The sequence below is a fragment of the Phocoena sinus genome, chromosome 1, assembly GCF_008692025.1.
Source record: "Phocoena sinus isolate mPhoSin1 chromosome 1, mPhoSin1.pri, whole genome shotgun sequence".
NCBI lineage: Eukaryota > Metazoa > Chordata > Mammalia > Artiodactyla > Phocoenidae > Phocoena > Phocoena sinus.
This window is the reverse complement of record NC_045763.1, coordinates 180,652,262-180,675,783: the sequence shown is the minus strand read 5'-3', so window position 1 is coordinate 180,675,783 and position 23,522 is coordinate 180,652,262. Positions and strand designations below refer to the sequence as shown.

At 36.5% G+C, this 23,522-nt stretch overlaps 1 protein-coding gene across 2 annotated transcripts in view; it reads right to left on the bottom strand.

Moving 5' to 3' along the window:
* F13B (coagulation factor XIII B chain) overlaps positions 1–23,522 on the bottom strand; it is a 33,331-nt gene that overhangs the window by 5,199 nt on the left and 4,610 nt on the right. For both annotated transcript variants that reach the window (XM_032638636.1, XM_032638629.1), the window contains exons 3-10: positions 18,267–18,452; positions 16,953–17,129; positions 16,406–16,582; positions 13,564–13,743; positions 13,287–13,472; positions 11,990–12,172; positions 8,309–8,509; positions 7,399–7,581 (exon numbers count right to left, since the gene is read on the bottom strand). In XM_032638636.1, coding sequence (XP_032494527.1) covers positions 7,399–7,581; positions 8,309–8,509; positions 11,990–12,172; positions 13,287–13,472; positions 13,564–13,743; positions 16,406–16,582; positions 16,953–17,129; positions 18,267–18,452 — 1,473 coding nt within the window. The remainder of the gene's footprint in view (positions 1–7,398; positions 7,582–8,308; positions 8,510–11,989; positions 12,173–13,286; positions 13,473–13,563; positions 13,744–16,405; positions 16,583–16,952; positions 17,130–18,266; positions 18,453–23,522) is intronic.

Genomic DNA, 23,522 nt, shown 5'->3' with positions numbered 1-23,522 from the left:
GGGACAACATTAAACGCAACAACATTCACATTACAGGGGTCCCAGAAGGAGAAGAGAAAGTGAAAGGACCCGAGAAAATATTTGAAGAGATTATAGTCGAAAACTTCCCTAACATGGGAAAGGAATAGTCAACCAAATCCAGGAAGCACAGAGGTCCCATACAGGATAAACCCAAGGAGAAACATGCCGAGACACATAGTAATCAAATTGGCAAAAATTTTAAAAAAAGAAAAATTATTGAAAGCAGCAAGGGAAAAACAACAAATAACATACAAGGGAACTCCCATAAGGTTAACAGCTGATTACTCAGCAGAAACTCTACAAGCCAGAAGGGAGTGGCATGATATACTTAAAGTGATGAAAGGGAAGAACCTGCAACCAAGATTACTCTACCCGGCAAGGATCCCATTCAGATTCAATGGAGAAATCAAAAGCTTTACAGACAAGCAAAAGCTAAGAGAACTCAGCACCACCAAACCAGCTCTACAACAAATGCTAAAGGAACTTCTCTAAGTGGGAAACACAAGAGAAGAAAAGGACCTACAAAAACAAACCCCAAACAATTAAGAAAATGGCCATAGAAACATACATATCGATAATTACCTTAAACGTGAATGGATTAAATGCTCCAACCAAAAGACACAGGCTTGCTGAATGGATACAAATACAAGACTCATCTATATCCTATCTACAAGAGACCCATTTCAGACCTAGGGACACATTCAGACTAAAAGTGAGGGGATGGAAAAATATATTCCATGCAAATGGAAATCAAAAGAAAGCTGGAGTAGCAATACTCATATCAGATAAAATAGACTTTAAAATAAAGAATGTTACAAGAGACAAGGAAGGACACTACATAATGGTCAAGGGATCAATCCAAGAAGAAGATATAACAATTATAAATATATATGCACCCAACATAGGAGCACCTCAATACATAAGGCAATGGCTAACAGCTCTAAAAGAGGAAATCAACAGTAACAGAATAATAGTGGGGACTTTAACACCTCACTTACACCAATGGAAAGATCATCCAAACAGAAAATTAACAAGGAAACACAAGCTTTAAATGACACAATAGACCAGGCAGATTTAATTGATATTTATAGGACATTCCACCCAAAAACAGCAGATTACACTTTCTTCTCAAGTGCGCACGGAACATTCTCCAGGATAGATCACATCTTGGGTCACAAATCAAGCCTCAGCAAATTTAAGAAAATTAAAATCATATCAAGCATCTTTTCTGACCACAACACTATGAGGTTAGAAGTCAGTTACAGGGAAGAAAGCAAAAAAAACACAAACACATGGAGGCTAAGCAATATGTTACTAAATAACCAAGAGATCACTGAAGAAATCAAAGAGGAAAGCAAAAAATACCTAGAGACAAATGATAATGAAAACACGACAATCCAAAACCTGTGGGATGCAGAAAAAGCAGTTCTAAGAGGGAAGTTTATAGCTATAAAAGCCTACCTCAAGAAACAAGAAAAATCTCAAATAAACAATCTAACCATTCACCTAAAGGAACTAGAGAAAGAAGAGCAAACAAAACCCAAAGTTAGCAGAAGGAAAGAAATCATAAAGATCAGAGCAGAAATAAATGAAATAGAAACAAAGAAAACAATAGCACAGATCAATAAAACTATAAGCTTGTTCTTTGAGAAGATAAACAAAATTGATAACCATTAACCAGACTCATCAAGAAAAAGAGGGCGAGGGCTCAAATCAATAAAATTAGAAATGAAAAAGAAGTTACAACAGGCAGCGCAGAAATACAAAGCATCCAAGAGACTACGACAAGCAACTCTGTGCCAATAAAATGGACAACCTGAAAGAAATGGACAAATTATTAGAAAGGTATAACCTTCCAAGACTGAACTAGGAAGAAATAGAAAATATGAATAGACCAATCACAAGTAATGAAATTGAAACTGTGATTAAAAATCTTCCAACAAATAAAAGTCCAGGACCAGATGGTTTCACAGGTGAATTCTACCACTTACAGAAGAGCTAACACCCATCCTTCTCAAACTCTTCCGAAAATTTGCAGAGGAAGGAACACTCCCAAACACATTCTATGAGGCCACCATCACCCTGATACCAAAACCAGACAAAGATACTACAAAAGAAGAAAATTACAGCCCAGTATCACTGAGGAACATAGATTTTAAAATCCTCAACAAAATACTAGCAAACAGAATCCAACAACACATTAAAAGGATCACACACCATGATCAAGTGGGATTTATACCAGGGATGCAAGGATTCTTCAACATATGAAAATCAATCAATGTGATACACGATATTAACAAATTGAAGAAGAAAAACCATATGATCATCTCAATAGATGCAGAAAAAGGTTTTGACAAAACTCAACACCCATTTATGATAAAAACGCTCCAGAGAGTGGGCATAGAGCAAACCTACCTCAACATAATAAAGGCCATATATGATAAACCCACAGCAAACATCATTCTCAATGGTGAAAAACTGAAAGCATTTCCTCTAAGATCAGGAACAAGACAAGGATGTCCACTCTCGCCACTATTATTCAACATAGTTTTGGAAGTCCTAGCCATGGCAATCAGAGAAGAAAATGAGAAAAAGGAATACATATTGGAAAAGAAGTAAAACTGTCACTGTTTGCAGATTACATGATACTATACATAGAGAATCCTTAAGATGCCACCAGAAAACTACTAGAGCTAATCAATGAATTTGATAAAGTTGCAGGGTACAAAATTTGTGAACAGAAATCTCTTGCATTCCTACACACTAATGATGAAAAATCTGAAAGAGAAATTAAGGAAACACTCCCATTTACCACTGCAACAAAAAGAATAAAATACCTAAGAATAAACCTACCTAGGGAGACAAAAGACCTGTATGCAGAAAACTATAAGACACTGTTGAAAGAAATTAAAGATGATACCAACAGATGGAGAGGTATACCATGTTCTTGGATTGGAAGAATCAATATTGTGAAAATGACTATACTACCCAAAGCAATCTACAGATTCAATGTAATCCCTATCAAATTACCAATGGCATTTTTTACAGAACTAGAACAAAAAGTCTTAAAATTTGTATGAAGACACAAAAGACCCCAAATAGCCAAAGCACTCATGAGGGAAAAAACGGAGCTGGAGGAATCAGACTCCCTGACTTCAGACTATACTACAAAGCTACAGTAATCAAGACAATATGGTACTGGCACAAAAACAGAAATATAGATCAGTGGAACAGGATAGAAAGCCCAGAGGTGAACCCACATACCTATGGTCAACTAATTTATGAGAAAGGAGGCAAGCATATACAATGGAGAAAAGACAGTCTCTTCAATAAGTGGTGCTGGGAAAACTGGACAACTACATGTAAAAGAATGAAATTAGAACACTCCCTAACACTATACACAAAAATAAACTCAAAATGGATTAGAGACCTAAATGTAAGACCGGACACCATAAAACTCTTAGAGGGAAACATAGGAAGAACAGTCTTTGACATAAATCACAGCAAGATCTTTTTTGACCCACCTCCTAGAATAATGGAAATTAAAACAAAAAGAAACAAATGGGACCTAATGAAATTTAAAAGCTTTTGCAAAGCAAAGGAAGCTACAAACAAGATGAAAATACAGCCCTCAGAATGGGAAAAGAATATTTGCAAACGAATCAACAGACAAAGGATTAATCTCCAAAATATATAAACAGTGCATGCAGCTCAATATTAAGAAAAACAACCCATTCAAAAAATGGGCAGAAGACCTAAACAGACATTTCTCCAAAGAGGACATATAGATGGCCGAGAAGCACATAAAAAGCTGCTCAACATCACTAATTATTAGAGAAATGCAAATCAAAACTATAAAGAGGTATCACCTCACACCATTTAGAATAGGCATCATCAGAAAATCTACAAACAACAAATGCTGGAGAGGGTGTGGAGAAAAGGGAACCCTCTTGCACCATTGGTAGGAATGTAAATTGATACAGCCACTATGGAGAATAATATGGAGGTTCCTTAAACCACTAAAAGTAGAATTACCATATGAGTCAGCAATCCCACTCCTGGGCATATACCTAGAGAAAACCATAATTGAAAAAGACACATGTACCCCCAATGTTCATTGCAGCACTATTTACAATAGCAAGGTCATGGAAGCAACCTAAATGCCCATCGACAGACGAATGGGTAAAGAAGACGTGGTACATATATACAATGGAATATTACTCATCCATAAAAAGGAAAATGGGTCACTTGTAGAGACGTGGATGAATCTAGAGACTGTCATACAGAGTGAAGTAAGTCAGAAAGAGTAAAACAAATACTGCATATTAATGCCTATATGTGGAACCTAGAAAAATGGTACAGATGAACCAGTTTGCAGGGCAGAAATTGAGACACAGATGTAGAGAACAAACGTATGGACACAAAGAGGGAAAAGTGGTGGTGGGGGGGTGGTAGTGGTGGGATGAATTGAGAGATTGGGATTGACATGTATACACTAATGTGTATAAAATGGATGACTAATAAGAAACTGCTGTATCAAAAAATAAATTAAAAAAAAAAGAAAAGATGAGGAACAAATTACTGATAAATATATGGGTAAATCTAAAAGAACACTGTTGGACAACATAATATTAATATATCTTTGGGACTTAAACTATATGTACAATGAAAATGCATGACATAATAATACAAAAAGTGGGAAGAGTAAATAAAAGTGTTCTGTGTCCTAGAGAAATGGTAAAACTACGAATTTGTACTCAATTGTAATAAGGCAATTTTGCATTATGAAATCTCTATGATAACAGCTAAAGGAAGTCTGCAGGAACGTATAATCCACAAGCTAAGAGAGAGTAAAATGGTATAACAAAAAATTTGATTTGCCCATGAGAAAACAATTAAAAAAAAGAGAAAACAGAACATAGAACAGATAGGATATATATCTAGTATAGTAAGGTAGTAGCTATAAACCCAAACATATCAGTAATCACATTAATATGTAAATGGACTAAATAATCCATTGTAAAGGAAATGATTGTCAGACTGAATAAGTATAATTTTACATACACTAACTATATATTGCTTGTAAGACATACACATTACAAGTAAGAATCCAGAAAGTTGAAAGTTAAAGGATGAAAAATTGTACACCTTGTAAATACTTGGCAAACGCCAGTTGGTACAGCTAAAGTAGATTTTACGGCAAAACCAAACAAAAACAAAGCATTACTATAGGTAAAGAAAGACTCAAATTATACAGATTCAACGTTTCAATCTGTGTGCACCTAATAAAATAGCATCAAAATACATAACCAAAATTTGACAGAACTAAAATGATAAATATTTTTAAATGTACCATGTGAGAGAATTTAACACACCACTTTTGATAATTGGTAGAAAAATAAACAAACAAACATAAATCTGGACAGATAAGAATGAACTTAGTAACATGAGAAACAAAATTCAATTCAATTGATATGTATGTAACAACAGTGAACCCAACAAGGACAAAATTAATTTATTTCCAGTGAAAAGGTTTACCTGAAACAAGTATATGCTTGTAATAGACTAAGTATCAGTGAATTTCAAAGAACAGATATAATTCAAAGTATGTCTCAATGGATTTAGACTAGAAATCAACAACCAAAAGAAAACTAGAAAATCCTCCAATGTTTAGAATTTTAAAAATAAACTTCTACATAACTCAGAGTGCATAGAAGATATCAAAATGGGTATTATAAATTTTTAGCTGAATGATAGTAAAAATCAAAAATATAAAAATGTGTGGGATGAAGCTGAAGTTATGCTCAGTGTGAAATTTATATCCTTAAATTCATTTTTAGGGAAAAACATAAAAGATGAAAATTAGTACTCTAAGTATACACCTAAACAAGCTAGAAAAAGAATAATAAAATAAATCCAAGAAAGTAGAAGAGAGGAAATAATAAAGACAAGAATATAAATTAATGAAATAGCAACATTTGATGAAAGTATCAAAAAATGCAGATACTGATTGCTTATAAGGACCAATAAAATTTACAGACCCTCAGCAAGATATATCAGAAAGACATACTTCTTCACAGTAGTATAACAAAAGACACATCACTAAAGGCATTAAAAAGACCATAAAAGGATGTCATGAACGTTATATCAACAAACTTGACAATTTAGATATAATGGACATATTCTTACAAACCACTTCCTACTGAAACTGAGAGAAGAGAATAATAACCTAATATCTATTAAACAAATTGAAGTTGTCATTAAAATCTTTCCTCAAAAAAAACCTCAAGGCCCAGGTGGCATCTCTGATGATTTCATACAATTATTAAAGAAGAAATAGTACCAGTCTTAGACAAAATCTAGAGAATTGATAAAGAGGGAATACTTCCCAACCCATTGTATGAAGTTAGCAGAAACTTGATACAAAACCCAAAAGGAAAATAACAAACCAATCTCCCTCATGAAAATAGTTGCAAAAATCCTACGTAGAGTATTTGCAAATAAAATCCAACAATATATAAAAAGCATAATTCATCACAACCATGTGGGATTTATTACAGAAATACAATCCTGCTTTAACATTCAAAAAAGAAGCAATGTAATTCCAGGGAAAAAAAAATAAATGTAATAATCATATGATTGTTTCAACAGATCTTGCTAAAATTAAACTCACTGAAGGTTTTTTTAAACTCTTAGCAAAATAGAAATAGGTGGTTTCTATATCTTTATTTTGATTTTTTTTAACGTATTTGTAACACCATATTTAAAGATGAACTACTGAAAGATTTAGTTATGAGATCAGAACACAGATACCCACCACTTATACTCAGCATTATACTGAAGTCCAAGACAGTGAAATAAGATAAGAAAATAAATGAAAGTCAGATATAAACACAAAGAAATATTTTCTTTTCATTTAAAAATATGCTATTTTATGACTCCTGAGAATTTTGGGAGATAGTGTTACTTTTATTAGGATGCCTCATCAACAAGGCATTATCATCTTTCAGATTGAGGGGACCATTCCTATATCTGTTTCCCGCTGTCCTCGTGTTTTCTAGCACAGCACCAATAACACTGAATGACCACTGTTAGACTGGTTACCCACAGCACACAGCTTAACCATCCTATAGGTCCTACCAACCCAGTACCTCATGTATGGTTTGTACTTAAAAAGTACTTGTCAGAATGAGCTGAATTCTAGTTATTTATGATCTAGAGGAAAGAGTAGAAACCAGTAATTCAACAAGCACACTAATAAAATAACAAAAATGCAAAATTTAAATTTTATATTAGTGCTATATCAACTCGAAGAGAAGAGGAAGTGAAAAATATGGTTTTATTTTAATAAATAGAGACATATGTGGCAGTACTTACCCAAACACAATGGTGGTGTAGTCCACACGCCCTCTAAACAATAGGACTCCTGAGACCCTTGTAGGAAATGGTGCTCGAAACATCTGTATTCCACTGAGGAACCATTTTCATAGGTCCTGACTGTTGAACTCTTAATAACTCCATTTTTAATAAGTGGGGGAGATGCACATGTTCTTTTAGATTCTGCAAAAATAATAAAGTCTGCAATGAATTGCTACAATAGGCAGCCAGTGTTTTTATAATCTCTACAGAAATAAAACAATACATTTCATGTAAAAGCATTTTTAAGACATCTCTCAAGTAATTTTTAAATATCAAAAGCATTTCTGCAATAACTTCATACATAAAATTTATGATTGCAATTAGTATATCATAATATTAAATACACGTTTAAAACTAGCAAAGTATTAATTATTGTGATTTTACTTTTCCCCTTTCTATTTGCCAAAAGTGAAAGCATATAAGATCCGTCTTGAGGCCATGCTTTCTGTATGCATTCTCTTCCTGTTTCCTTATTAAAAGTGACAGTCCCATGCCCGAGGAGTACACAAAGTCTCTCGCTCTACCTTAAGCCCTCTTCTGAGACACTGCTGCCCTGCAAACCCTGAGGAAAGCAATGCTTTACAGGGTTGTTGATTGCTCACAAGAGGGTGATCCATCCTCTGAAAGTCTGGTGATATGTACAAAATCTCATGATTTCTCTTTATAAAACTGACTTACAGAATTAAAAGAGGTCAGCATAGATCCTATTTAAGGGTATGTGCTGATTGGAAATTGACCAGGTCATTCCCAATTTTATAGATTAGATGATGAGGGTGGTGGATTGCTTAGGGTCTTATCCTTTGAACTCATACTGATCACCTGTGATATTGGTCACCCAAGAAATTGTCAGGAAGCACTATTGTTTTACCTTTTCTAATACATGAAGGATATTTCACTTCACCTCTGTTGCACTGCACCGATAATTCAGAGGGTGCAGTTGATGGAGACAAGTCATACCCCTGTTTACATACAAAATCTATTAAATCTCCATGTAAGATCTTCCCTTCATAATTCCACTTCATCCCTAGGTTATTTCTGCTCATGTCATCCATGTTAACTGTACACGGCTCTGTAAAACAAAGGGTCTTTTCAATTCTTTACTCATGTCACAAGTATGAAAGTGATATATTTTTACAAAAAAAATTATGACAGGCATCAAAAGCGGTATTTTATATTTACCATTTATCATTATTAAAGCTCTTCACACATATACATGATAAAGGATACATTTTATTGCTGTCAAATGAATTTATATATTTTGTATTATCTTCAACATATCATAAATTAAAACCACTTAATTTGAAACATTAAAAATATTGTTTAAGGCAACAACCACTTAGGTTCATCCTGATTTCCTTCCTATAAAATAAAATCTTCAAATAGAAAATGTATTAACTGTGTAATATTTGTGGGACACTTACCACTTGATATTCGTCGGTGAATAAAACAAAGATCCCTGCCCTCATGGAGATTACCTTCTAACTGGGAGACACACACACACAATCAACAATAAATGTAATAAATATATGGATCTTATAATTTGGGGCCATCTTTAAACTACATATAATAAGTGTGATAGGAAAATTAATAGTGGAGGCGTGGGGGAAGGGGGACTGTGCTTCTGGGTAAGGTGGTTGGGACAGGCTTAAATAAGTAATCTTTGAACAGACTTGCAGAAGGCTAAGGAGTGAACCAAGTCATTTCTTTTCACTGTTGTGGCCTCTCCCGTTGCGGAGCACAGGCTCCGGACGTGCAGGCCCAACGGCCATGGCTCACGGGCCCAGCCGCTCCGTGGCGTGTGGGATCTTCCCGGACCGGGGCACGAACCCGTGTCCCCTGCATCGGCAGGTGGACTCTCAACCACTGCGCCACCAGGGAAGCCCCTGAACCAAGTCATTTTTTGCGGGAAGGGCATTCCAGGCGCGGGGAACTACCTTGAGGTGAGAGCACACCTGGCTTACTTGGGGAGGAGTAATGAGACCAGACTGGCTGAAGTAGGATAAGGGCAGGGAAGACCAGCAGTGGGGAGGTTAAGAAGTTCATAACATCTGGAAGAATTCACAGATGGGAAATGCTGCTCCTTATCGCACCATCTTTCCCATTCGTAGTGAGAGTATTTTCAGTTCCACAGGACAAGTAAGATGCACAAAGCTCTCTCCTCTTGCCCTGATGACAATAAATGATCTTCACTCAGTATTTGCTTTAGGCTGTGGGCACCAAGCCTAAATGTCATGAGGCAATTGCTCCAGACAGAAAATGATAGGTTTCCTTAAACCTTATTGTTCCCTATGGGATTGTTCCATTACTAGCTTTTCCTTTACAATTTCGGTCCAGTCTCTATCCTCAGAGATGACTGTACTTCCATTCAATGCAATATCAATCACATCATCAAAAGCTTAACATCAAAATCATTTATGAAAATATGAGAGCAACAGAAAAACTACAGGTGAAGATATATCTGAATGTGACTGTGAACAGCAAACTAAGAATGACTTGAAGGAGAGAAACCACAAAGGAGATGCTGAAAGAGCTGACTTAAAACTTAAATTTATGTATATTAAAAACACTATAAATAAAAGAGGAAAACAAAAAATAGCTGCAATATACATGCCTGTCAAGTTGATAATGTAATTTATATAGATAAAGCTCTTATGGGTATGGGAAAATCGCTAAACTATGAACAATCAGTTCATTGAAAAACCACCTATGGCCATTAGAAAATTGAAAAATGTCAACTGATTAATACCCAAATAAATCCAATTAAAGTAATTTTAATTTTAATTAACAATATGTAAAGATTAAGATATTCACGTTCACAAAGATTAAGAAACTACTTCATTAATTCACTGAGGCTAGGATCATAAATCAGAATAAACTTTATGAAGGGCAGTTTGGCAATTATCAGAAATTTAATTAAAATTCCAGATCTCTTTGATCCAGAAATTCCTCTTCAGATAATCTGAAAACAAAAACAAAACATGTGAAATAAATAGAATTAATTTTATTAAAAACTAAAGATTATTTACATGTACAAATATTTAGTACAAGATGTACTGTGTGGAATATAAAAATGTTGAAAACACACTAAATGTCCATCAAAAAGTAATTAAATTATGGCATATCTGCATTAAGGAAAACTGTATAGCCATTAAAATATAATGTAGAAATATATCAAACCATGTTCATAATATAGTTTAAGTGAAAGAAACAAGATTCATAGCCTCTTCATGATATCATACAGTTTTGTGAATATGTATGTTGGAAGCTGGTGTAGAAAAAGGTGTAAAAGACCATTATCTAAGTCATTGACGTTTCCAGCAAGGTTACTGATATTTTCTGTTTTCTTCTAGTTTATTCTGTATGTTTATTAATTTTCTGGTAGATAACAATGATTTGCTTTTGTAGTTTAAAGGGCTAATATTTTTAACTAAATGTCTTTTTTAACTTATAGGGAGTTTATCATGCAATTTTCTATTTGTAGAAGTCACAATGTAAGAAGTTCTTTGCAACTGTAGTGACCAGGTACATTACTTTTAAATGTAACTCTGACTAGCAAAGTTAAAAAATGAGGCAAATCTATAGGCTTGAAATGAAAGGTGAATATTGTTTTCCCAAAGTAATTTCAATTTAGGTAATTATTTAGATAGCTGCCTCAGTTTTCTACTTGAAAACATTAACATTAATTAATCTATGCCTTAATCCAAAATATAGAGTAACTACAAACGTTTTTATCTGCTCAACAAGATAAAACAAAAGTGAGGAAGCAGTGGCAAAGAAAGCTATAAACGACATGCTCTACCAAGGAAAGAATTGGATTGATTATTCTTCTGTCCAAATGACATTCTGAGGACAATAAGAGAGACAACGAGGAATATAAACAACCAGGGGAAATTCCAGTTAGGAGAAAAACAACACAAATGTAATCAGACACACAAATGTGATTATGTTTAATGCCACTGAAGTAGACACTTAAACATGGTTAAAACGGTAAAGTTTTGTTGTTCTTATGTTACCACATTAAAAAAAAAAATGCAGTGGGGTAAGAACGAGTATAGCCTAAACCCTAAGATACTAGGGATGTTTTTCTGCTGACAGAAACGATAAGGTAAACCACTTGAAGAATGAAAGATATATACAAAATTCTCTTTTCCATGCTATAAAACATTATATGAAAATCACGTAAGAATACAAACATAAGGGTAAAACAAATTCAATGTGTCCTGCTATAAGCAGAATAAGTTCCAGGGACCGAATGTACAAAACAATATATAAAAAAAATAAATAAGATAAAATTTAAAAAAAAACCACCCCAATGTTGTGCACTTAAAAGTTGGTAAGAGTGGATCTTGAATGCTCTCATCATAACAACTCCCAAAATTACATGAGGTGAAGGATAAATAAACTAACCTTATTGTGGTAATAATTTCACAATGTATTTGTGTATCAAATCATCACATTATACACCTTAAACATACACAAGGTTATATGTCAATTGTATCTCAATAAGGCTGGGAAAAATTTTTTTAATTCAATGTGTTCTCTATCTTACCTAAGCAAACAGGTGGGGATGACCATTTTCCTTGTTCACAATGAGATATTTTTGCTCCTCTCAATAAGTAATATTCATTGCATCTATATTCCACTGAGGATCCTGTTGGGTAGCTTGCTAATAATCCACCAATAACAGCTCCATTTATTACATCAGGTGGAGAATTACAATTCTCAGTATTTCCTAAGAAAAGAAGTTATTTTTAAATTAATACAAACATAACAACATAATGATATAATACAGTTGCACATACAATAGTACTTTAATATTTCACTATGTAATTTAGGACAATTGATCTCTCAGTGTACCAGAATCAGAGAAACTTTATTCAGCTAAGTATTGTTAAAATTTACTAAGCCAAACTAAAGAGCAAATGTTTTGCTGAAGGACAAGTATGCAGCGGATTTTTCACTTTTCTTGCTTCTGAAGGACTCATGCTATAGATGTTCTTAAAATGTACAGAAAGGTAAACAGTGTTCTTTAACCTAACGATTATGGTCCATTTAAAAACTGACCTTTGTTATTATCCATTTTTATTTTTTCCTTCTCATCTTGCTTCATCTCAGATCTCAATCAACCCAAGGATGAAAATTTCCATTTTTCTCTCTGTCTTCAGAGTCTTTCTCCTATTCGGCTAATTTCTCTAGCATCTTTAATAGCTTTTCTCTTACACAACAGATATCCTCGGTAAACATGTCTGTGGAGGTCTCTCCAGGAGCTGATCAAGAAATGAGGAGAGGGCTTCCCTGGTGGCTTAGTGGTTGAGAGTCCCCCTGCCGACGCAGGGGACGCGGGTTCGTGCCCCAGTCCGGGAAGATCCCACATGCCGCAGAGCGGCTGGGCCCGTGAGCCATGGCCGCTGAGCCTGCGCTCCACAACGGGAGAGGCCACAACAGTGAGAGGCCCGCATACCGCAAAAAAAAAAAAAAAAAAAAAAAAAAAAAAAAAGAAATGAGAAGGATGGCAGGATGGGTAGCACCGAGGAGTGGTACCCTGGTTGTGCCCTTCAGTGAGATGAAAGAGCAGGTATATGGCTCAGAGGGTGGAGGGCTCAGAATGGCCAGATGCAAAAGTACTATCATCAAGATGTTAAAAACTTGTTTGTTTCCCAATTCTTTATATCCAGTTAAATTCTACAGAGAGCTCCATATGCTCAGGAAAAATAGCAGAGTAAGTGCTCTATCTGTGTGTTTCAAACTCTTCTAAGCAATGGACCGTTGCTGTAAGTGTGTGAATTAAACAAAGGAAAATGTTACACACTAGGCTTAGCTCTGGATGGGAAACGCAGCACACATACCAACACACTCAGGGGGAAGGGTCCATTTTCCACGTTTACAAGTTATTTCTTCTGGTCCCCGGAGGTGATACCCTCTTTCACACACGTATGTCACTTTATCCCCGTTATAATAGACCTGGGAGGATAGGTTTGCTGCAGCATTCTCAACCAAGGGCGGGTCCTCACAGCCCATCCTCTGCTTTTCTTCTGAAAAGGGAAAATTGCGACAGAAGAGACCACTTAGCTCCACATGCACGCAGGTTCATTTTAGGGAAAGCTCATTTGAGGTGCTGCTAACCAGTGCATTTGGGAGGTTCTGTCCATTTTCCACTTTCACAGCGTATCTCCTCTGATCCCTGCCTCTCAAAGTTAAGTCCACACTCTATACGCACTGTTTCTCCGTGACGATAAGTGGTTGAGTACCTTTGAATTCTGGAGGTCAGAGGCACAGGGGGAGGAGGACATCGATTTCTTCTTCCTTTTATGGAGAAACATCAGTATATTTAGTCATGTAATTACCAAAAAATAATAGTTAAGATTTCATAAGCACATTCACTGTGCCAAGGACCCTAAGAAGTAGGGCAGACAGACTGGGGCCACCCCCTGGATCCCCACATCCTGAGGCTGACTTCCTTGAGTCACGCCCCTCCCCAAGAACAGGAACTGGGACTTGCTTCTAAGCAATGATGGTGGGATGCACGTGACCTGTTTAAACACAGCCACGAGGATGGATGCGTGTGATCATGCACACATACTCTCGCAGCACAGTACGGTAAGGCCGTTCTTGCCGAGCTCTTTCGCAGCTGATCTGGAAGAGAAGCAAGCTGCTTCATCGCGAGTTTCCACACGGGGTGGGTCAGAGGGCAGGGGGCACGGGGCTGCCTGCAGGGGCATCCAGGAGGAGACTGACGCCCTCTGCTCAGCAGCCTGCCCAGCTCCAAATGCTGCCACAAACCACAGTGAACTTGAAAGCAGGTTCTTCCCGAGCCCAGCCCCAGATGACACTGCAGTCCCACCTGACGCCTTGACCGCAGCTTTGTTAGACACGGACACAGAGCCAGGTCAGCTCCACCCAGAATCCTGACCCGCAGAAACTGCGAGACACAGGTGTGTGGTTTCAAGCTGTTAAGTCCGTGCCAATAGGAAACTAAAAGCGCCAGCACGTTACGTTCATTGTCTCCTTTAATCTTAAAATCACTTTGTTAAGTGGGGACTATTACATCTCCCGTATTACAGACAAAGAAACCCAAACTTATGAAGTAAGTAAATTATTAGTAAGTGGTGGATCTGTTCCTAAACCCGTGTCTATCTGAATTTAAATCTCCTGCTCTTAACTATTCTAAAATACTGACTATATTAATTTCCCACGGCTGCTGTGACCGATTACCACAATGGAGAGGCTTAAAAAATAGCACACCTTTATTCCCTTACATTTCTGGAAGCCAAAGTCCAGAATCGGTTTCACTGGGCTGAAATCAAGGTATCAGGAGAGCTGTGTTCCTTCTGGAGCCTTTAGGAGACAAGCAGCTTCTTTGCCTCTGCAAGCTTCTGGGGGCTGCGTGCACTCCTTGGCTTATGACCCCTTCCTTTTTCACTCCAACCTTTGCTTCCATCGTCACATCTCATACTTGATCTTCTGTAGTCAAATCTCCCTCTGCCTCCCTCTTATATAATTATGATGCTTATGATTACATTTGGAGCCCACATGGGTAATCCCAGACATTATTCCTCTCTCCAGATCCTTAATTTCATCACATCTGCAAAGTCCCTTTTGCCCTATAAGGTAACATTCACTGGTTCCAGGGACTTGAATATGAATATTTTCTTTTGGGAGGGAGGGAGGCATTACTCAGACGACTACACTGCCCATCCTACATCTAAGGACTGTTTGCTAGAAAACGATAGCAGGAATGTTGGCCCCTGACTTAATTTGGTGGGAGTGGGGCGAACAGGTGATAAGTAGGTAGGGGTCTGCCATTTCATTTTGAAATAATATGCTACAGGTAATTTGCTAACAATCTTCCTCTCTGCTGTTAGAGCAAGGCTGTTGGGCACCACTGGAAAGTTTTAAAAAGAATACTTCTAACAAAAAAAAATTAAAGTCATTGTTTAGAGAATGAGCATTTAGAGAATGATGGCAGCATTTAGAGAATGATGGCAGTTCTGGGAAACCCCACTGCATAACCCTGGTGACCCCTCTTTCTTTCCTCCCAGCAACTGTTTCAAATCTTCACTACTCTCTTCCAAGTTTTCCTTTCCTGTCTTTCTCCTGCCTGTTAATAATGACCCTATTTCCTACATTACAGAGACAATAGAGGCTATCAAGCCCTTTACCTCTCCCCATCCTTCCGAATCCTCCAAGTCCTATTTATCTTTTAAGGCCCAGTTCAGACATTATCCATCACCTCTGTAAACACTGTCCCACACCATATCAATCAGAACCTTCAGTATTTGTTCAAACACCTTATACCTGACTTTATTACACCAGTTGTCACATTGTACCTATGATTTGTATCTGTTTCCTCTGCTAGACCAGGACCTCCTTCATATAACATTGAAGGTGTGATTATATGACTATTGAATTGATGTCTCTTAACAGGTAATCATACCACCTGCTTGAACACAGCCAGTGATATAAATGGAACCACAGACGTCCCATTTGACAGTGGCTCTTACTGGATGACCTGAGTTTTCATTTTCAATCTGGGTAACATTCTGCTGCTTTTCCTGCTCTTTACCCCACTGTTCTGAAGACTATTTTCACATCAGGGAATATGTGGCTAAGTAATAAGAAAGTACCTCCACAAAGCTGCCACCTTGGGACAACTGGATCTAGTTAATTCCCAACAACAAGTATTCATTATAATAAGAGATTTACAATTTATAATAGATTTTTAAAAATATATTTAAAAGATATATCCACTCTACAAACTAATGTAAAAATTAAGATTTCTTCAGATTAAATGTATTAAAGACTGTTGAAAATAGCACTGATTTAAAAGACAATATTTATTAAAAAAAATAGCACTCTGGAGAAGAATTAGATATCATCAGAGACTTTTTTCCATAGAAATTAAAGAAATTAAAGCTGATTCAGACATGATATTTTATTTGTGTGAGTATGAAATTTTAAAAATTACCTTCACAGACAGGAGGTTCTGGGTACCAACCAAAGTTATAGCACTGAATTAAATCAGATCCACTTAGATAATAATTTTTATGACAGAAAAACTGAACTACGTCTCCTTCTTCATAGGTTTGCTTCACAGGATGAAAATAACCATTTTCTATTGATCTTAAAGAAGAACATATTAATTCTAAAAATGAAAGAACAAATAAAAAACAAAGAAGTGTTATTTTTCCTGCTAGAACAAAATTCACCCACTACTTACCTGCCATATCTGAATTAGAAATCAGCAACTTTGCCAAATTTTGTTATTCCTAGTAAAAGCTTGCCAATTTATATATTTATTGAATATCATTAAACTTATTTTTAATTTAAGTATCTGAGCTAAAAGGATTTTTCCCTCTTTGAGAGCTTGAAATGATGAAAGCCTACTGTCAACATCATTAAAACCAGAGGCAAAAAAACATGAAAAAAGGAACATAATTCACATAACAACTTGTACCCATTTCTGAGAGGGAGTTTTCAAAGTGAAAGTAATCGTCTTCAAAGTGAGAACCTACTGGCACATCGTGGGGTGAGGGCCCATCCGTACGGGTGACACTCCACCTCCTCTGTCCTCTTCCCGGAAGCTGTGTGGTACCCAGAGGCACACTCATATCGTATTTTGTCCTTCACTTTGAACATCTTCTGTGTTGTGGAATAATTTCCGTGATGTAATTCAGGGGCCAAACATGTTTCTAAAAAAAAAAATGAAATTAAAGTCATTTGTTTTATGAACTCCATCCCTAAACCTAGAATATTAAAAGGAAATCTCAAAAAGTATTTTCTATGAATTTTAACAATATATGACAGAATCAGCTCTTGGCAAAATTGAAAAATAATCAGTTCGCCTTTGTCTCTGGATTCCCTTTCTTCATGCACCCTGAGTCCTAACTCTACCTGTCTTCAGTCTTTAAAATTCTACTCTAGTGTATTTGGCCAAAGGTCACAATTCAACAGAAAACTTGTGCAGTAGCGATTTTTTGATGATGTCCCATCTGTGGATTTGTATAATTTAAATAGATAACACCACACTAACTATATATATATGTATATATACATATACATATATATATTCAAATAAGTGGGTTATTCTTAAAATAAATTTATTTTTTATTTATTTATTTTTGGCTGCGTTGGGTCTTTGCTGCTGCATGTGGGCTTTCTCTAGTTGTGGTGAGTTGGGGCTACTCTTTGTTGCTGTGCACAGGCTTCTCATTGTGGTGACTTGTCTTGCTGCAGAGCATAGGCTCTAGGAGCGTGGGCTTCAGTAGCTGTGGCATGCGGGCTCAGTAGTTGTGGCTCGCAGGCTCTAGAGCGCAGGCTCAGTAGCTGTGGCACACAGGCTTAGTTGCTCCGCAGCATGTGGAATTTTCCCGGACCAGGGCTCGAACCCATGTCCCCTGTATTGGCAGGTGGATTCACAACCACTGCACCACCAGGGAAGTCCCTGATTGGGTTATTTTTAAGTTTATCTGATATTGGTTTGAGGTATAAAATAATGTGCATTATTTCAAACTCTTCTCTAATGAAGGAAATACTAATTTATGTATGTTGTGACAGAAAGTTTCATTAAGGGTCTTTCCTTTTATTCCACTCCAATTCTGTTTACTAGTAAAAAATAGGAACTGCTGGAGTAGGTGTGTGGTAGAGGTTGGGAATCCTTGGATTAAGGAAACACCCAGCATTAGAGGGAAACAATATAATAACTTCCTGCATCGAGAGACATAATAAAATAACAATTATATTTAAACAAGAATGCCTACCCATATAAGAAAGCATTGAACTCACAAGCTCTTACCTTCAGATTTAGGAGATAATTCTTAAAAACATACCATGTTCCTTCCTACAGGTTGGCTGAGAAGACCATCCAACAGGGAGGCATTGAACCACTCCTTCATCCTGCCCTGTTGTGGTTTTGTACCCTGATGCACAACGATAACGCATGTTCTCTTGAATTTTGTAAAATAATTTTGTGTCAAAGACGTAACCGTTCCTCAGGTCAGGCTTAGGGCATTTTTCTGTGGGGAAAAAATATTTCTGTTCTAAATTGATGAAATTAAGCTTGTTCTTTACTAAGTTGTAAAACTAACAATGCAAACATTTAATATTATTCTTGGAATTTTAAGGAGAAAGAAAAATGTTCACTCCACAATTCCTTGATTTAATTTAATTTTGGAACCATCCTGCTTGCTCTGCATCAAATTTCTTTAAAAGTTGATTCAACTTGACAATAAATTTCTTGGATGTACTAACTTCGGTTCTCACAGTCATCCCACCCCTACCTCATCTACGTTAGAAAATATATCCAGAGATCTTCCTCTAACTAATTGTCATTAATGGAAAATAGAAAGAATTTCTTTTGGGTTTACTTCCTAATACTTTTGAGGCCACTGCATTTGATAATTTTTAACATGATGTAACTAAAGCACATATACCTACTCTATGGATCCTTAAAGAATCATGCAGACAATTTAATGTGAAAAGTGTGTTCATTTATTTTTTAAGCCTCTGATCACCTACCTGCACAGTAAGACTCCATAGTCAGTCCATGTAAACTGTGACTGAGTCACAGACGTGCTACTCAAAACCTTGGAGTTCACAGAGCTAATTTTTACTAAATACTTGGGACTGTGATGTGTTGGACAGTACATTTACCTTAGCATTGTATGGAGTTTAATCATTTTTTAAGCCTCATTAACGGACCCTCATAACAAACCAATTCAGAAAGGTGAAGAGACTTGTCCAAGGTTAATATTAGTTTAAATATATGTTGTACTTGCTGTGTGGCGAGCCCTTTATAAAGATGATTTCATCGAAGCTGTATGATTCGCATTTTATAGGTGAGAAAGTCCAGCTCGGAATGTTTAAGCCACTTTTCAGTGTTGGAGCAGTATTCACAGGCGGCAGTCTGGCCACAGAGGGTGTCTCAATCCTGACACTGCAATGCTAACCCTGCAACATCCTTTTCTGGGTCCTACTTCACTGCTCTCACATCACCTCATCTAAGATGTTTAATTTACTTTTATGCTCTAGTAATGAGTGAGATGTATTTATTACAGTTAATCTGTGGTCCATGTTAATACTAAAAGTGCAATGCTTAAACTGATGCTCCGTCCTCAAGTCATGAAGTGGATAATTATCCCAAGTAGATATGTTCACTGGACATATCGACCACCATAAGCAACATACCCACTTCTTCTGAATGAAACTGACTTAACCAAAGTGCCTTACTCTGCAAAACAGAGCTTGGGGAATGTGTCAATCAAGAGAGGTAACCTGACTCCATGGAAGCCAGCTGATAGTTTGACTCTAGTGTAGCCTCACATGAAATATTGAGATGAGCCGATCAGATTTCCTTTTCACAAATTTGAACTCAAAAAAACACATTTTTCAATGGATATTATGTGAGAAAAAGTTGTCATACAAAGGAGAGTCTTTCAAATGATAAAATACTAGAGTAACCACCCTATATATGCTTCCTAAGGCCAATGTCAAGCATTTTTCGGTCTCCTGCAGAACTCTCTGTAAAATCCCCTCATTCTTTTTTTTTTTTTTAACATCTTTATTGGAGTATAATTGCTTTACAATGGTGTATTACTTTCTGCTTTATAACAAAGTGAATCAGTTATACATATACATATATCAACATATTTCTTCCCTCTTGTATCTCCCTACCTCCCACCCTCCCTATCCCACCCCTCTAGGTGGTCACAAAGCACGAGTTGATCTCCCTGTGCTATGCGGCTACTTCCCACTAGCTATCTCTTTTACATTTGGTAGTGTATATGTGTCCATGCCACTCTCTCACTTTGTCCCAGCTTACGCTTCCCCCTCCCTGTATCCTCAAGTCCATTCTCCAGTAGGTCTGTGTCTTTATTCCTGTCTTGCCCCTATGTTCTTCATGACCTTTTTTCCTGTTTTTTTAGATTCCATATATATGTGTTAGCATATGTTATTTGTTTTTCTCTTTCAGACTTACTTCACTCTGTATGACAGACTCTAGGTCCATCCACCTCACTACAAATAACTCAGTTTCATTTCCTTTTATGGCTGAGTAATATTCCATTTTACATATGTGCCACATCTTCTTTATCCATTCGTCTGTTGATGGACACTTAGGTTGCTTCCATGTCCTGGCTATTGTAAATAGAGCTGCAATGAATATTGTGGTACATGACTCTTTTTGAATTGTGGTTTTTTCAGGGTATATGCCCAGTAGTGGGATTGCTGGGTCATATGATAGTTCTATTTTTAGTTTTATAAGGAACCTCCATACTGTTCTCCATAGTGGCTGTATCAATTTACATTCCCACCAACAGTGCAAGAGGGTTCCCTTTTCTCCACACCCTCTCCAGCATTTATTGTTTCTAGATTTTTTGATGATGGCCATTCTGACTGGTGTGAGATGATATCTCATTGTAGTTTTGATTTGCATTTCTCTAATGATTAACGATGCTGAGCATTCTTTCATGTGTTTGTTGGCAATCTGTATATCTTCTTTGGAGAAATGTCTATTTAGTTCTTCTGCCCATTTTTGGATTGCATTGTTTGTTCTTTTGATATTGAGCTGCATGAGCTGCTTGTAAATTTTGGAGATTAATCCTTTGTCAGTTGCTTCATTTGCAAATCTTTTGGAGGGTTGTCTTTTTGTCTTTTTTATGGTTTCCTTTGCTGTGCAAAAGCTTTGAAGTTTCATTAGGTCCCATTTGTTTTTGTTTTTATTTCCATTTCTCTAGGAGGTAGGTCAAAAAGAATCTTCCTGTGATTTATGTCATAGAGTGTTCTGCCTATATTTTCCTCTAAGAGTTTAATAGTGTCTGGCCTTACATTTAGGTCTTTAATCCATTTTGAGTTTATTTTTGTGTATGGTGTTAGGGACTGTAGTAATTTCATTCTTTTACGTGTAGCTGTCCAGTTTTCCCAGCACCACTTACTGAAGAGGCTGTCTTTTCTCCACTGTATATTCTTGCCTCCTTTATCAAAGATAAGGTGACATATGTGCGTGGGTTTATCTCTGGGCTTTCCATCCTGTTCCATTGATCTGTATTTATGTTTTTGTGCCAGTACCATCCTGTCTTGATTACAGTAGCTTTGTAGTATAGTCTGAAGTCAGGGAGCCTGACTGCTCTAGCTCTGTTTTTCTTTCTCAAGACTGCTTTGGCTATTCGGGGTCTTTTGTGTTTCCATACAAATTGTGGAATTATTTTGTTCTAGTTCCGTGAAAAATGCCAGTGATAGTTTGATAGGGATTGCATTGAATCTGTAGATTGCTTTGGGTAGTATAGTCATTTTCACAATGTTGATTCTTCCAATTCAAGAACATGTTATATCTCTCCATCTATTTGTATCATCATTAATTTCTTTCATCAGTGTCATATAATTTTCTGCATACAGGTCTTTTGTCTCCTTAGGTAGGTTTATTCCTAGATATTTCTTTCTTTTTGTTGCAATGGTAATGGGAGTGTTTTCTTAATTTCACTTTCAGGTTTTTCATCTTTAGTGTATAGGAATGCAAGAGAGTTCTGTGCATTCATTTTCTATCCTGCTACTTTACCAAATTGATTGATCAGCTCTAGTAGTTTTCTGGTAGCATCTTTAGGATTCTCTGTGTATAGTATCATGTCATCTGCAAACAGTGACAGCTTTACTTCTTCTTTTCTGATTTGGATTCCTTTTATTTCATTTTCTTCTCTGATTGCTGTGGCTAAAACCTACAAAAGTATGTTGAATAATAGTGGTGAGGGTGGGCAACCTTGTCTTATTCCTGATCTTAGTGGAAATGGTTTCAGTTTTTCACCATTAAAGACGATGTTGGCTGTGGGTTTGTCATATATGGCCTTTATTATGTTGAGGTAAGTTCCCTCTATGCCTACTTTCTGCAGGGTTTTTTTTAATCATAAATGGGTGTTGAATTTTGTCAAAAGCTTTCTCTGCGTCTATGGAGATGATCATATGGTTTTTCTCATTCAATTTGTTAATATGGTGTGTCACATTGATTGGCTTGCGTATATTGAAGAATTCTTGCATTCCTGGGATAAACCCCCCTTGATCATGGTGTATGACCCTTTTAATGTGCTGCTGGATTCTGTTTGTTGGTATTTTATTGAGGATTTTTGCATCTATGTTCATCAGTGATATTGGCCTGCAGTTTTCTTTGTGACATCTTTGTCTGGTTTTGGTATCAGGGTGATGGTGGCCGCGTGGAATGAGCTTGGGAGTTTTCCACCCTCTGCTATATTTTGGAAGAGTTTGAGAAGGGTAGGTATTAGCTCTTCTCTAAATATTTGATAGAATTCTCCTGTGAAGCCATCTGGTCCTGGGCTTTTTTTTGTTGGAAGATTTTTAATCATAGTTTCAAATTCATTGCTTGTGATTGGTCTGTTTATATTTTCTATTTCTTCCTGGTTGTCTCAGAAGGTTGTGCATTTCTAAGAATTTGTCTATTTATTCCAGGTTGTCCATTTTATTGGCATAGAGTTGCTTGTAGTACTCTCTCAAGATCCTTTGTATTTCTGCAGTGTCAGTTGTTACTTCTCCTTTTTCATTTCTAATTCTATTGATTTGAGTGTTCTCCCTTTTTCTCTTGATGAGTCTGCCTAATGGTTTATCAATTTCATTTATCTTCTTAAAGAACCAGCTTTTAAATTTATTGATCTTTGTTATTGTTTCCTTCATTTCTTTTTCATTTATTTCTGATTTGATCTTTATGATTTCTTTCCTTCTGCTAACTTTGGGGGGTTTTTTTGTTCTTCTTTCTCTAATTGTTTTAGGTGTCAGGTTAGGTTTTACATTTCAGATGTTTCTTGTTTCTTAAGGCAGGATTGTATTGCTATAAACTTCCCTCTTAGAACTGCTTTTGCTGCATCCCACAGGCTTTGGGCCGTTGTGTTTTCATTGTCATTTGTTTCTAGGTATTTTTGATTTCCTCTGATATTTTCAGTGATCTCTTGGTTATTAAATAGTGTTTTGTTTAGCCTCCATGTGTTTGTATTTTTTACAGATTTTTTCCTGTAATTGATATCTAATCTCAACATTGTGGTCGGAAAAGATACTTGATACGACTTCAATTTTCTTAAATTTACCAAGGC